The following is a 13,877-nucleotide window of genomic DNA, read 5'->3' as shown; positions in this document are numbered from 1 at the left end:
TCAGGAACGCATCTCGGTGTTGCTTGCCTCGAATGCATGATCGGAACTGATTGTGCTTGTTGCCCACATCCGGTAGTTCGAGGACCATTTGTTTTTAGTAGCACGACGGAGAGCATCAACATTCAATTGATCAAACCGAAAATGCCAGAGTTCTCCTTGAAGAGACGATGTGATCGTGGAAAGTACTGACAAGGTGTAAATACCATGACTAGCTGTACCAGTCTGTATCACCTGACCGATAGCCTTAACTCGAACTTCCACAAAGTTTTCATCAAACAATATTATGGTTCCAAGACGGCAAGTCTCATAGAGAGACAACGGATTGAATCCGAGAGAGGGAACAAACAGACATCAAGAGGAGTGCATCCCTCCTCTTCCGTTGGGAATGATGTCGAGGTTGCCTTGACCACGGACTTTGAGGGTTGAGCTATCACCAATACAAACATCACCACCGGAGATCACAAAATCCTTCAACCCAGTTGAAGAAGGACTCATATTCCGGGATGCCCCGCTATCAATGATCAAGTCCGGACGTCTTTGGCCTGGAGAGATAAAACCCCCTCTCCAACAGAGGATACAAGAGAATCAATCATCTCAATATGCACAAAAGCGGGAGTGATAGCAGGAGAGGAAGAACTTGGCCCTTTGGAGGGACCAGGGCCTTTGTTGTTAGCTCGATACGGGCACTTCCGCCAGTAATGACCTTTCTCGCTGCAGTGATTACATGACCTTTCCACCTTCAATGCCTCCTTAGCTTCAGTCCTCGTATCGGGGGTACGGCATCCTTGAAATTCACCTAACTGCGGGGCTGCCAAAGCATCAAAGCCACCGCCATGGAGAGTTAGGCACCAATTCCTCCCAGGTGAGAGTACTCATCCTGCCGCTAGTGATCAAGGAAGAATAAAAAGCAGAGTATTGGGAAGTGAGATGAGACAACAAAGTAATGGCCATATCTTTAGATGCTCGTTGGGGAGAGACTAAAATGAAAATGTTTAGACTTCACAAGCAGTTGTAGCTTGAATGAAGAGATTTTGGACTACCTTTTGATTAGCCTTCTCCTTTAGTGCTAGCCTTCATCATGGCTGAGTCTACCCTTCACCTCCGGAGTGCCGACAGAAACTCAGTACGAAGACTTTGTATAAATGGATGCTCAAGTATGTGTGGGTGTGTGGATTTGTATGTGTGAGAGCATATTTTTATACTATGGTCTACACCCACTTTTGGGCGCTGATGACGTCAGTGGGGATGTCATAGTAGCTAGTCCCTGCTATGCATGATGGAGTTTATGGTTTTCAACCTTGTGAGTGACTATCATGAGATTGAAACTGCACTATGTCGTGTTTTTAGAGGATGAGTTTGGGAATGTTCCTGGAGTCATCTAGGTATATCTTCAGATGAGATCTCCTTTCCTGCCTGACGTATCTCCTGTTGGAATTCATGAAGCTTGTTGATATGTTCCCTCCTGGAAGATGACTTAGCAAGATCTAATATCCGCATCTGAACCTCAAGAGAGACCCTCTTCATCGGAGTAGTCTGGTTATAGAGGGAAGCCAAATGCTTCCAGATACTCTTTGCCGCTGACATGTGCTTTACATGGTTAATGATCTGAGGAGTACAGTTCATGAAAATGAACTATCGGATTGACCCGGTCTCAGATCTGCGCCAAATTCTTAGTCGTCTTCTGATCCAGAATGCCCAAACTTTCATCAAGGGGATCTGGCCTTGTGACACCTACCAGGATGAAGTCTGCTACTCCATCATAACACACCACACGCCATAATTGTTCCCGTCGAATTGTCGGTCGATAGGGAACGTGGGTAAAACAGGAATCTTCACCTTGTTCTCTGCCAATTCTTGTAGAGAAGCCATGTGATAGAAGTGAGAGAGACGGGGAAGATCGGAAAGGGGGATAGAGGAAGAGCAATGAAGAAGAAAGAAGGGAGGAAGGAGAGAAGGCTGAAGAGGTTTGAAGAGGATGCTTCCTTCAACCTCCGAGTGACTGGCCTTCATACAAGCGACCCCTTCGATCTGAAAACACCTTCAAAGTAACTATTCTTATACTTCAACAGCAGCCGTACCTTCTCAATGTCCACCATGAACAGCTTCCCAACGTGTTGATATTGCTTTCTGAATTTCCTCTCCACATCTCAGGTCTTTTCAGCCAGCCTTAGGCTCTGATACCATGTGAGAAGTGCAGCGGTGCAGAGCAACAACGGAGAGAAAACAGCAAACACTCACAAGAGAAACAGGAAAACAAGAGAGACTTGCACAGGATTTCAAGAAAAACCTCCTCTACTGCTTGAGAAAAACCCAAGTGTGAGCTGAGATGAGAAACAAGGGAGTGAGGGGGCCCTGTTTATAGGGTCACCCCCTGGCCCAAACAACCGCCTGAGGGGGGGGGGGGGGGTAGGTGGCCGACTATATGGGCTGACCCCTGCCTGTGCAGACCGACCAGCAAGTCAGCTGTGGGGTCGGCTATTGGGCGGCCAAAAGGCCCGCAAACCAGGGCGCCGATCAAGTGCACATGTGCAGCCTGGTGGTGGCCCCTAAGGCAAGGTGTTCGTGCCCCCATACGTGCCTCTAGCAGGCCCGGAATAGGCCTGCAGACCCCTGCAATGCTTTGGACATATGGCGGCCCCTCCGTGACCTCAAATCAGGGGCAGACAGCCTTGCCCAGGGCCATGAACACGTAGACCTCCATGGTGAAGCCCCTCTGCCTCTCTGGATTGGGCAAACCCACAACAATGGCCCTGGCACTCCCTCACATGGGCGGAAAAACCCACAACCAAGGCCCTTACTCAAGGAGACAGGAGATGAACTCTAACATTTCTCACGCAGAGAAAGCTGTCAGAAAAACACATGAGGTGGGTAATCTTTCTTCCAATGTTTCATTTTCAGATTGTGCATGTGCCTGGCAAGAAAATTGTTTTTGCTGATGCACTTTCAAGGAAACCAACGTATTAATAAAACCGCAAGTTTCAGCTGTCACGATTGCATATTACAGTGAGCTTGATGCCATGAAGGATCAATATGCAAATGATGATGACTTTGCAAGGATTTTTGATCAGCTGGTTGAGGGCCAAAGACATGAGCACTATATTGTTAAGGATGGTTTTCTGATGATGCATGGTAGATTTTGTATCATAAAGCAGCTCAAGCCCAAATTTTTAATAGAGTCATGCCCCACCATACGCAGACACAGAGGTACAGTTGCTACAGTAAAAGCACTGGAGCACTTCTTTTATTGGCCCGCTTTGAGGAAAGATGTTGAGGCGTATGTGAAAGCATGCATCATTTGTCAGAAAGTGAAATATAATAGGCAAAGGTACCTTGATGGCTACATCCACTACCTATTTTAGATAGACCCTAGCAGAGCATTGCCATGGACTTTGTGTTTGATCTTCCTCCTACTCCGACGGGACATACTGGGATCTAAACAATCATATGCAGATTCAGCAAGCAAGCCCACTTCATTCCAGTCAAGAAGACGATTACAATGGATCAAATGGCAAAAATATTCATGCACAATATTTTCAAGTATCATGGGATGCCTCAATCCATTGTAAGTGATAGGGATCTGTGTATGACCAGCCTTTTTTGGAGAGGTCTCTTTGAAAACATGGGCACTACGCTGAATTTTTCATCCTCTTTACACCCACAGTTAGAAGAGGCAAATTCTACTATCTTGGATCTTCTAAAACACTATGTTTCAGAGAATAAGACAAAGTGGGAACAGTTTTTGCCGCTGGTTGAGTTTGCATACAACAACACAGTGCATTCTTCCACAAGGAAAGTGGAACAGTAGGAAACTCTAGGGCTAGCAATCAGCCAATTAAATAGGCCCAGTTAGCCTTAAAATGGGATGAGCCAGGTGTTGCTGGCCCACGTCCCAAAGCTATAAAAGGAGCTTCAGCTGTACTTCATTTCCATTGAACACTGATACAAGGACATCTCTTTCATTGAGTGCTTGTACTTCCTAAGCATCAGCTGAGAGCTGTACATGCAAGAAGGACAACAGCTTCTAGCAGCCATGCTAGCTAGCCCCATGGAGCTGCACATGCATGCCAAGAGTGACCCTTCCCTCTACCCTAATCCTATGTTTCTACTAGTTAGTGCTATTTACCGCTTTCCTAGTCCCTAATATTAGCAGCAGATAGCAGTTTTAGTAGAACACTTACTTCATTTGGTATCAGAGCCCTTTTTTGGGAATTTGTGGGTAAATATTCATTATCTTGTTCTGAAGATTGGAGCAACCTATCTTGAGCCCAAGAGCTACCTTTGTGCAAAATTTCATCTCGGGAAGTGCTCTGGATTCTGCTCTGCCATGTGTCAGCCTCTGATCAGCGCTAAATACCAATGTGCTCAGAATTGAATGATTTTTATATCAGTGTTTTCAGCAAAATCTCTTGATCATTAGGCCTCAACAATCTCAGAAATTCACAGTATCAAGCCAGAAATTGACAGAAAAACAGGGCACTTTTAGAGGCCTTTATCTGCTCAAATATAGCTCCAAATACAGTTTTGATGGCACGCCTCAGTTGGGGGGCAACACTTGTACCAGGGTTGGTGTTGATTGGATTTCATTTGTTCTATCATTTGCCTTGGAATCAGTTCCAGCAGGTATAATGTAGCGTTTTCTATGCTAAAAAGCCCTAGAAAATTGGGGCTTTTCAGATCTGTGTTCTATTGCTCTATACTATCCTGTCTATGCCTAAATTGCAGCAACAGTCAGTGGCAATGGAGCCCTCAAAATCTTGGAATTAGGGCAAACTGCTGTGCATTTGCCACGTGGCAGTCAATTTTTATACTTTGGCAAGTGAGAACTACTGATTATCTCCTATACAGTATTATGGCAGAATATTCCCTGTTAAAACAGTGCAAAAGTCAGGCCCAGGCAGAGATTCTACTGTCCAAACACTCTTAAACAGTTTTTGAATGCCAATTGACTTGGATCCCTCAAGGAGGTCTGGTTCTAGCTCTAGGAAGGGCAAGGAAGCCCAACTAATGGGACAAGTTGAAGCAATGGCACCTATGGAGGATGCTCAGACCAGTGAGCAGGAGCAAGAATAGGCAAGTCGATCTTTAAGATCCCATAACCATTCACCTCTAAGTCCCCTCACCACGAGGACAAGCTGAACTTTGAAGGTCTTATGGCAGTCGTGTTGGAGCAACATGGACAAATGATGGACAAACAGAGCAAAGTGATGCAACAGCTTGTGGACCAGCAGCAAAAGTTATTTGGCCAGCTAGGGCAACTCACCTCAGTGCTGGAACAAAGGGTTGAGGGGTGGAAAAAGATTCTAAGGTCAAGTTTGACAATGCTTTCACTCAATTGAGGGCCATGAGAAGTGATGCGAACCAAGTGAGGAGTAGGTTTGAGCCAAGGGTAAGGAGATTGCCAGGGAGGAAGTCTATGGAACCTGGACCGGCTGGATTGAACCTAAGAGTGAATTCATGGCTGATGCTAGAAAGTCGCATCTACAACAATGTCCAAAATCAGTACCCTCATGGAATATAACTCAGTCAAGAGGTGCAGTCTTTGGCCCAGCCCAGGGGACAGGTCTTGATTGGGTGCCCAGCCCATCCAAAGTGTATCAGGTCTCCGTGAAGAGGGGTGAATTCTTGACTCAGCAATTGTTGGCCTACAACCAATTAGACCCAGAGGTGAGAGAATCCATGACCTTTACTCTATTTGTGAAGGCTACTCAAGGTGATGTTCAAAAGGAAATTGGACAAGGGTCAGGATTAGGCAAGGACTACAAGGACAAGGTTGTGCTGCAGAAGTTCAAAGGAGCGTCCGACTCACCCAATGAGCTGCAGGAATGGATAAGTAAGCTGGAAGAATACTTTAAATTAAGCCCGAGAAGTGTACTACATTTGGAGGATTATGCCCACACATAGTGGAGGCATTACCTTCAGGAAGTGGACAGTGGCCACATGGGAAGAATTCAAACATGAAATGGTGATTATATTCCTCTCCCCTCTAATTGTTGATATGGGTACCAAGCCCTCTACACCAATTTATGGAACCTCAGGTAAGGTAATTCCAAAATTTCCTACTTTTAAGGTTTCAAGGGCTAATACCCTGGCCAAGGAATCTAAATCTGCAGATAGACTCCCAGATAATGATAAAGAAAAGGAGGAGGTTCACAAACAGTTATCTCAGGCCCTAACGGATGAGAGGAGGAAGAAAGGACTTTGTCTCAGATGTGGAGAGAAATGGAGTGAGAATCACAATAAGGCATGCAAAGCTAATTCGACCCCAGGCAAGCTAAGTATGATTATAGAGGTCTCAGAATCAGAGGAGGAATCTGAAGATGCAGAAGAGTATCATGACTATGGGCAGGAGGTTTTAAGGGATGATGAGGTGGATGATGAAAACTGTGTTCAACCCGGGGGCCTCAATCACTGTAAGTTGAGAGCTACGAATGGCTCTAGGACCTGGACTTCATTACCTTGCTCTCCACAGCTGTTACGCAGTCCATCTACATCAGTAGGAGGGTTGAAGTGAACATTTATGTGTCGAATCATTGCCAATTCACTGGTTCCTTTCTTCAAAATATAAAAGAGATGCATACTATGAGAAATGATGGGGTTAGTGACAGATACAGGGCCCATATGAAGTGTGACAGTCAAGGCTCTGCTGATGTTTTTCTGACATTATGATGGGAAGCCTTTTTCAATAATTGAGGAGGAAGCTTGTCATGTTCTTTTACTGCAAATGTGCAATATGCCCGCATGTCCTATCTGTCTAGAAAGACTGGACCAGCACATAAGTGGGATTCTTACAACAGTATGTAACCATTCGTTTTATAGTTCATGCATCTGAAAATGGTTGGACTCATCTTACCTGTCTGTTGGTATTGCCAAGACAACCTGGAAAATCAACATTTACTGTCTGCTCTACATCAGAGAATTTGTGGATCTGTGTTATCTGTGGCTTTGTGGGGTGTGGAAGATATCAGCAAGCGCATGCCATCAGATATCGGCAGGAGAGCCTGCATAAGGCAGTTTGGCTTGGCTTCATCCCACCTTCCAATTTATCCAATGCAAGGCAATTATGGGCAGAGGTACTTGTATGAGAGCTTCAGCACAGCAATATTCTCTTTTGGGAGTTTGCTCAATTTCCTCTGCGGAGAAATAGCAAGATGCCGGTTGGTGCACATATGCTACTTGGCTACTTACTTAAGCCACTTAAGCAGCTTCTCGAGTTTCCACAATTTGATCAGCACAATATGCAGCAGAATATCTATGAGTTTCAAGAATGGAGAATATTTTGCAGCAATTTCCAGATTTATTGAGCTGAGCTGGGGGGTTCCCTACTTATGGCAGATCAGAGTACCTACGCTCTATTCTTTTCAGTCTGTTGTATCATTGGAGCTCATTTTGAGTACAAAAATTTTGTTGAGTAGGAGAGAATTGTAACAGTAGGAAACTCTAGGGTTAGCAGTCAGTGAAGCGAGCAGCCGATCGTCAGTGTCGGGAGCTCCTTTTCAAAGAAGGTGATTGGGTTTTGCTATGTTTTCAGAAGGCAAGACTCATGAATAAGAAAGGCGAAGAAAGCCTGTACACCAAGCTGAATATGAGGTACTATGGGCCATTTCAAGTCTTTCAGAAGGTTAATAATGTAGCTTACATGCTGAAGCTACCTTAGCATTGTTCAATTCACAATGCCTTTCATGTGAGTTTGCTGCAAACTTTTCATGGGGATGTGCTTGAAGAAATGCCTAATGAGGAACAGCTTAAAGTGGAAGAGCAGCATGAGCTTTTGACTCCAGAGCAGATCTTGGCACATAAGGAAAGAAAGGTCAGAGGTAGAGTTTCCCATCGTTATTTGGTGAAATTCAGGAATTATTCAGCACTGGATTCAAAGTGGATGAAGGAAGGTGAACTGGTAGATTCACCTGGGTTATTGCAGCTCTACCTAGAAGAATTTCAGCTCGAGCCAACTATGGTTGAGGCTCGTTCAGGCTCAACAGAGCCAAGGTCTGGAGCATGGCCTGATCCTCACGAGGCGGGTAGCACCTCCACTCCCTCAAGAGTCAGGATAGACAGGCTCATGTAACTAGAGTCACTTGGCGACACTGCATGTCTCAATTGAGGTACTGATTGCAGACAATATTTCTGCCACGGGACCTCTACAATGAATGTACTAGTCACTCCACACAGATGATGCATTGATATATGGATGGAATCACGCGCTCTCCTGGACCATATGATCATTGCCGGTTGTATATTGTAGATGATGCACATTCTGGTATGGCCTATTTCATTGTTGTTTATTTGCTGTAATTTTCAGCAGCAAATTATCTAGTTTGCACCTAGTAGGCCCAAGTCTTAGGCCAAGGCAAGGAAAAGAGGGCTCAAAAAGTTGGGCCCAAGGGAAGGCATAAGTGTGTCCTTGTCACTTGGTGAGTGGGTTAGAGGCTTTAATGAGCCACGCGGCAGTCATTTCTTTGCATGTGATGGAACGTGTGGGCTTCTCTCTCTACCTTGACTTTGGAGGCTGCTCATTTTGATGTATGGATTTCTCTCTCCCCTCATGAGCATTGGTACGGCTAATCTTCACGCATCGCGAGGTTGTATGGTGTCGTGCAGTTGAGACAGTATGGGTGGTTGGCATGCCATTCGAGGCTATTCTTTGTTGTACGACTGTTTTCACGCAACCCGAGGTACAATTATTGCTGTACGAACTGGACATTTCTGGCTACATGCATTTACAGACTCACTGTACGGCTCGCTTTTACTAGCTGTGATTATCTCCATGCTGTGGGCATGCAAACCGAGGCTGATTGCAGGCTGTATGGTAGGTACTGTGCACGCATTTCGAGGCAGACTACATGCTGTATGTGATCAGCTACACGCATCGCGAGACTTATTTTGTTGATTGTAAGGCTCACTTGCACACATATCGATGCTCCTTGCTAGCTGTATGGCTTCACTCCCCTACCCGTGATCATTCTCCATACTGAGCTCTCTCTCTCTCTCCCCTACTTGCCCATTCCTTGCTGCTGCCCCCTTGCTTTGTGGATCTGCAGCCCTCTGGAGGTGTTCTAGCCTGGAATAGCACACACGGGAGCTGGTTTGGTGCCATTTGGAGCTGGTTTTAGCTCATTTGATACCGTTCCTTCATTTGCTCGTGATTGAAGGTTCTTTTGTGCATTGCTTGGAGCTTGGACAGAGGATAGGCGTGAGGTTAGAGCTTGACCCTCTTCTATGGATACTGAGTACCGTCATTTTGACCTTTATTTGTCATTTTTGAAGCTTGTTGTTGCTGTTTTGTTGTTCAAAGCTCTCTCTTGGCCATTCAAGCTGTGGACAGACACCCAGACATAGAGGGTGTGCCTAGATTGGTGCCAGAGGGACAACGTTATGGATTTCTTCCTGTTTGAGGTCATGTGAGCAGTTTGGGATTTGTGTTGTTGCACTGTTGCCTCCAGAGGCTGGACATTGGATGGCCAAACACTCTTGAGCTAGCTAGATGCCGTGTGGAATGCATTGTTAGCTTTTAGTTGGACACAGATAGTGGGAAATGCCTTAGCCTTACCTCGGGAGCTGGTTGCTAGTGTGCACTTAGGATTGGATGCCTATTGAAGCTAGGAATTGGCTTGGATAGTGGAATTGCCAGTGACGCAGGGTGCAAGGGTGAGCCCTTGTCGTACCATTTCCAACCAAAGTATTTGGGGCCAATCTTCGTCTCTTGTGTTTGGTTTGCGATCAGGGGCATTCTAGCCCCTGATCGTAGTCTATACAACAGACCTACAATTCCTTGGATTCATCACGTTGGTTGATACGTGTTGCAGCTGTGGCAGATTGCTGCTTAAGACACAAATCCTAGATGATTAAAATGTGATAGTATTGTTAGCCTTCTGGCTTATGATGCTTATTGCGCTACATCTAGGACAAAGAAAATCCTCTTGTTGTCTAGTAGCAAAGCAAGGTTATCTCGATTTTAGAGTCCTTATATGTTCATAAGATCAAGGCCATTATGGCTTTTGGTGCACGTGCGCAATTTAAAACTTGCTACGGCTTATAACAAAAGCACGAGTCACCTTTAGTCTAGTAATTACCAAAGACGGTAATGACTCTTATAGAATGCCCAAGTTGAGTTCATAAGGAAAACTCAATAAAACAAGGTTGTTTGTGAGAGGATGATAGTGCCTACTCGTAAGATCTCATGACAAGGATTACTTAAATCTCCTTAGATAGTTTTTTTGGGTCAATTACCAAGGTTTTGGGAGTCACTTGGTATTGAGTGCAGCCAAAAGTTGAGTTTAGGAGAGCATTAGATTGGCCTTAGAATTTGGATCAAGCTTTTACTCACCCAAAATATTCAGTATGGTGGCTTTCTTAATTGCGAGTGAGAACGAATAGATCTCTTAACCACCAGAATGAAAATTGCCCTACGTAAACATATAATCGAAACAAGTCTGACTTGGGTTGACTTGATCAAGGGCCAACCTTCCACCAGTCAACCAGTCTGGTCAGTGAAGGTTTTCCCCTTATAAAGGCCCCCCCAACCTCTCATCAACAATAGACTCTACAGAAGTCAACCATGCGAGTTCTAGCTCTCCATTGTGGAACAGCTATATGCTGTATGCAGACTCTTCAATGAGGAACCAATACATGAGTTGCCCTTCATCTCCAGGGTGCTGACAGAAACTCAGTATGAAGATTGGGTGCTCAAGTGTGTGCGAGGGTGTGGATATGTATGTTTGTGAGAGCATTTGTTTATACTATGGTCTACACCCACGGTTCGGCGCTGATGATGACGGTGAGGATCTCATAGTAGCTAAACCTGCTGTGTGATATGGGAGTTTATGGTTTTCAACCTGTGACTGTTATGAGATTGAGACTGCACTATTTATTGTCTTTTCAGAGGATGAGTTTGGGTATGCTCATGGATTCACATAGACTGCTATAGAAGAACATTCAGCTTTTCTACTGGTAGCGAGTTGTGATTTCTTTCCATCACCTTTTAGGAAATTTCAGTGATGATTGATCTTTTCTTTATCTGTACTTATTTGTTCATCTCTAATCATTTCACTTCATAACAGCTTACTCATTCGTATCCTTGTTGTACAGATCTCTGCATTGATAGTGGAAAACACATTTACATCAGTGCTGGATATGGCAGGAGTTTTGCTACCTGTCTTGAAGTGGTTCATTGGTGGCACAGGCAGCAAGGGTCCTCGGATTCTGAATTTTCTTGTTCGATCACCATGGAACACCATTGATATCGTGAGCAAGGTACTCCTTCACACTTTCTAAATTCGGAGTATGTAGATTGACAGCTTCCAGAATAGGGGTTTGTAGTGGAACTAAATTGACCTGGAAAACATTTTGGTGCATGTTTGAAAAGGAGCACCTGCTTCAAAATTTAGCCTTTACTTGCGAGTGTGTGACGTATAGTACTGCAGAGATCTCTGCATTGTTGTTTTACTTCTCTCAGTGAAGGTGCTTTTGCAAGTCTCACTTTCACTACACTAAAACCTACAGTTTTTTCTTTCTTTGATTTTGGATTCAGTTGTTAGTTGCTTTATAACATGCAAGCTTTGCAACCTTGAAATACTACTCTAGGAGAGACTAAAATGAAATTGTTTAGTTTTCACAAGCAGTTGTAGCTTGAATGAAGAGATTGTTGACTACCTTTTGATTAGCCTTCTCCTTTAGTGCTAGCCTTCGTCGTGGCTGAGTCTGCCCTCACCTCCGGAGTGCCGACAAAAACTCGGTACGAAGACTGTGTGAGAGCATATGTTTATACTATGGTCTACACCCACTGTTGGGGGCTGATGACGTCAGTGGGGATGCCACAGTAGCTAGTCCCTGCTATGCGTGATGGAGTTTATGACTTTCAACCTTACGAGTGACTATCATGAGATTGAAACTGTACTATGTTGGGTTTTTAGAGGATGAGTTTGGGCATGTTCCTGGACTCATCTAGATATATGCTTTTGGAGGAAGTATCCAGGTGGTTTGGCTGCAGTTTTTCTCTCAAAGAAGACTCTGGGAATGGAAGGATTGTAAATCTTTGCGGGAGTTTCCTCTGACTCAAATCGTAACTTGAACTCATCCATTTTTCGCTGCATTCGTCTCAAGGGATGTAAAACATTGTTTGAGTGCATAAACTTTTAGTTTCAGCTGTCTTTATCAACTTTCCTCTCAATAGTAGCTACTTTCTAACCTTGCCTTTGGTTGACAGATTTCAGAACCTATATTGTTCTTGTCTGGTAGTCAAGATGAAATGGTTCCACCATCACACATGAAGCGACTGTATGCTGCATCTTCTTCTAATTCAAGATGCTTACTTATAGAATTTCCAACTGGAATGCACATGGATACTTGGATGACTGGTGGTGATCACTATTGGAGGTCAATTCAGCTATTTTTGGGGAAACATGTTGACAGTTGTCAGAAAGGGGAAGCCTTGAATGGGCAAGAATGTGCATCAGATTCCGAGGAGATTTCTGATCTGTGATGTATGTTGTTCCTATACATGCCACAGTACTATGAAGTATTGTACAACTTCACTAAGTGGAAATGCTCCATGGTTCCTATTGTATTGTTGTTGATAGTGGTCACAATCACCGCAGTTGACTTCCTTTCGATATCCCTCCTGTCTTCCTTTTCATTGTGCTTTATGTTTGGCAACACTAGTGCAGATAGTCAAGAGTATCTTTTTGGCTTGTTTAAGGCATAGCTCTATACTGTAATTCAATTACAGTTTATTGTATGGAGCGGTATGCTGGGAGGTGCCATCAACTCATTTATGTCGCAAGAAACTAAAAATGTACTATAGTTGACATACATTAACTATGAAGAACCCATCAGCTTGAGGTGTCCATTAGCATCTAATTCAGTTAATGCTTTGAAATACTGGGAGACACGTTAAGGGGACAAGAAACTCTGGAAGGTGTTGTAATGTCTACATATTTCATAGCCTGAAATGTGCAATAGGAAAAGACAAAGTTTGTCACCTTTTTACTCAGCTTTACATTTGTCATGGGAAAGATTAATGATTTAGTTATGAAGTACTATATGCACAATTGGTTTATGTTTATGTTTGAGCAATGGTGTCCTTCAAATGGGCTGCTTTGACTGGGAGATTGGGTGATCCGCAGGTTGGACATAATGAAGCAGCTTGGTTCTGCTCGTGGAAATCGCGTTTCAAAATTGGGGCGATGTTGGAAAGATGGGTGTTAACAATAGGATTGTCTTATTCATATTAGAAAGTAATGAATTTTTTCTCCGGTCTTACAAGTCCTTTGTATGGTTTTGTGAACGTTAAAATTGTGAGTTTGCTACTTGCAACTGAGTTTAAACTCAAAAGGTGATTAGATTTGAGGATCCAAAAATTCTTGTAAAGTGTTTCACCTGTCTTAGCCAATTAAGTTTGTTATTTGGTTGGGAACCCTCCAGTATAGCCTTCACTTCAGAGAGCTTATCCTTGAATTGTGGACTTGCATGCATGGAGAGTGTGTAGAAAACGGGCAGGGGCATAATGGAGAAAGGCGTAGAGGAGTGAGTGGAAGGGGAAGCGGGAAGGAAATGGGATGGGAGAGAGCGTGGAAGAGGTGGAGAGAGAGAGAGAGAGACAGAGAGAGAGAGAGAGAGAACAACGAGGAAGAGTAGATAGGATTAGATGTCAACTATCCCTTCCTAAAGAATTTTGCCCTCAAAATTACTGTATCAGATGCTATGCAAGGGTGCTGGGACAACAAAGTGATGCTGATCAGCCTAAGGGTGCTCCTGAACATTACCCTTTGGTTACCATGACTTCATCCTTAGGAATCTTATGAGGTACTCAATGTATGCCCTATTGTGAAGTACTCGATCATTGAAACCCACAATGCACTCGGGAACATACCTCCTTGTCC

At 44.1% G+C, this 13,877-nt stretch overlaps 1 protein-coding gene across 1 annotated transcript in view; it reads left to right on the top strand.

Annotated features, from left to right (window-relative positions):
* The window catches only part of WAV2 (alpha/beta-Hydrolases superfamily protein), a 33,271-nt gene extending 20,287 nt beyond the window's left edge, over window positions 1–12,984 (top strand). Inside the window, exons 7-8 of the mRNA XM_087374128.1 lie at window positions 11,086–11,250; window positions 12,203–12,984. Coding sequence (XP_087230254.1) covers window positions 11,086–11,250; window positions 12,203–12,478 — 441 coding nt within the window. The 3' untranslated portion in view covers window positions 12,479–12,984. The remainder of the gene's footprint in view (window positions 1–11,085; window positions 11,251–12,202) is intronic.
* The last annotated feature ends 893 nt before the right edge of the window (window positions 12,985–13,877 follow it).

This window comes from Dipteris shenzhenensis, chromosome 4, assembly GCF_047967505.1.
Source record: "Dipteris shenzhenensis isolate YYH24624 ecotype China chromosome 4, Dip_SZ_1.0, whole genome shotgun sequence".
NCBI lineage: Eukaryota > Viridiplantae > Streptophyta > Polypodiopsida > Gleicheniales > Dipteridaceae > Dipteris > Dipteris shenzhenensis.
Note: the sequence above shows the minus strand (reverse complement) of the source record. Positions and strands in the feature narration are given on the sequence as shown.